The sequence below is a fragment of the Orycteropus afer genome, unplaced genomic scaffold (assembly GCF_000298275.1).
Source record: "Orycteropus afer afer isolate SDZICR_OR568_19922 unplaced genomic scaffold, OryAfe1.0 scaffold00060, whole genome shotgun sequence".
In the NCBI taxonomy this organism is placed as follows: Eukaryota; Metazoa; Chordata; class Mammalia; order Tubulidentata; family Orycteropodidae; genus Orycteropus; species Orycteropus afer.
This window is the reverse complement of record NW_006921647.1, coordinates 13,210,875-13,212,447: the sequence shown is the minus strand read 5'-3', so window position 1 is coordinate 13,212,447 and position 1,573 is coordinate 13,210,875. Positions and strand designations below refer to the sequence as shown.

Below are 1,573 nucleotides of genomic sequence, written 5' to 3'. Positions count from 1 at the left end.
TATTCTGCCTTTGATTTTACTTGATACAAATCCTGTCTCTACTCAGTTGATACTACATTTCTAACTGTGGCCAGTTGACCTGTCCATGGGTTTAGTTTATGGGCACAAAGTAATGCCAAGAATAAATGAGAATAGAGATATTAATCAGAGATATAGATTAACCCCATAGGGCCATAGACTAAAGTAGGATCAGACCATACCTTGATTGCCTATAATTAGGTGCCACAATTTTTAACAAGCCTAGGAAATATGGAGGTTAGCAGTTCAGGGCTGTGTGGCAACTCCACAGTTATCAGGGACCTGGCCACTCCCCCTTCTCACTCCCCTGTCCTTGGATGTGCTTTCCATGACTGTTAGTACTCCAGCCTCCACATGTTTCTAGGCAGACAGAAGAAAGTAAGAGAAAAAGGGGGGGATTTTCCTAAGCCCTACACAGCTATATTTGCTTATAGAAACAACCCCCCCTTGCCCGCCCTTACATGCATAAGTCCAAAAAACAAACCCAATGCCATTGAGTCAATTCCAACTCATAACAACCCTGTAGGACAGAGTAGAACTGCCCCATATGGTTTCCAAGGCTGTACATTTTTATGCAAGCAAACCGCCTCATCTTTCTCCCACATAGTGGCTGGTGGATTCAAACTTTTGATCATTTGGTTAGCAGCCAAATACCTAACCACTGCACCACCAGAGCATAACCAAACCAAACCAAACCAACCCCACTGCTATTGAGTCAATTCCCACTCATAGCAACCCCCACAGGGTTTCTAAGGCTATAAATCTTTACGGAAGTAGATTGCCACATCTTCTTCCTGTGGAGCAGCTGGTAGGTTTGAATTGCCAACCTTCTGGTTAACAGCCAAGTACCTTACCCACTGTGCCACCAGAGCTCCTTCACCAGAGTATAGGAGGCTAGAAAATTTGAAAACATAGTCAGCTAGGCAAGTTGCCACCCCAAATAATATTAAAATTCTGTTACCAAATAAGAAGGGGAAGTTATGATTGGGCAAGCAGCCAGCAGCCTCTGCCCAGAGTCCCAGTCCTTCCAGTTTTTCTGAGCTGTGCATATCATGGCTTTGCTCCACAGAATTTTCTCTCCCCAAATTTTCTCTCTTCTTTCTTTCAACTTAATTGCAAAGCCAAGCCTTCTTCATTACTGTTAGAAAAATTATATGACATGCAACAAGGATATAAGAGAAGCTGAACGTAATTTGTTTTTGTAACAAATATTCTCTCATAGGTTCCAGAATCTCAGCTCTTGCCAGGACAGAGGTTTCAAACAAAAGGTATGTTTTCATAGCAACATAGTTTTGTTTCTTTGTTTGTTTACTGTTAGAGCTTCTGTAAAATAGTCGTCCTGGGTATTTTCTTTTTTTTTTTAGTATAGAGTTGAAATTAGTTATAATTGTAGGCTGCTATGTTTTGAGCTAATAAGTGTGGTGCACAGTGTGTTTAGTAATTGAATTTCTGTGGATGTGTACATGTGACCTCCACTCCAGCTGCCCCTTCTCAGTGTTTCATCTTGTTCTTTGGGCCTGGTGAGGATTTGTTAAAGCATCTCTGGTGATGGATT

General features: G+C 41.6%; 1 protein-coding gene across 1 annotated transcript in view; it reads left to right on the top strand.

Annotated features, from left to right (window-relative positions):
• Positions 1 to 1,573, top strand: part of LYN (LYN proto-oncogene, Src family tyrosine kinase) — a 109,007-nt gene that overhangs the window by 2,802 nt on the left and 104,632 nt on the right. The window contains exon 2 of the mRNA XM_042780769.1: positions 1,241 to 1,286. Coding sequence (XP_042636703.1) covers positions 1,241 to 1,286 — 46 coding nt within the window. The remainder of the gene's footprint in view (positions 1 to 1,240; positions 1,287 to 1,573) is intronic.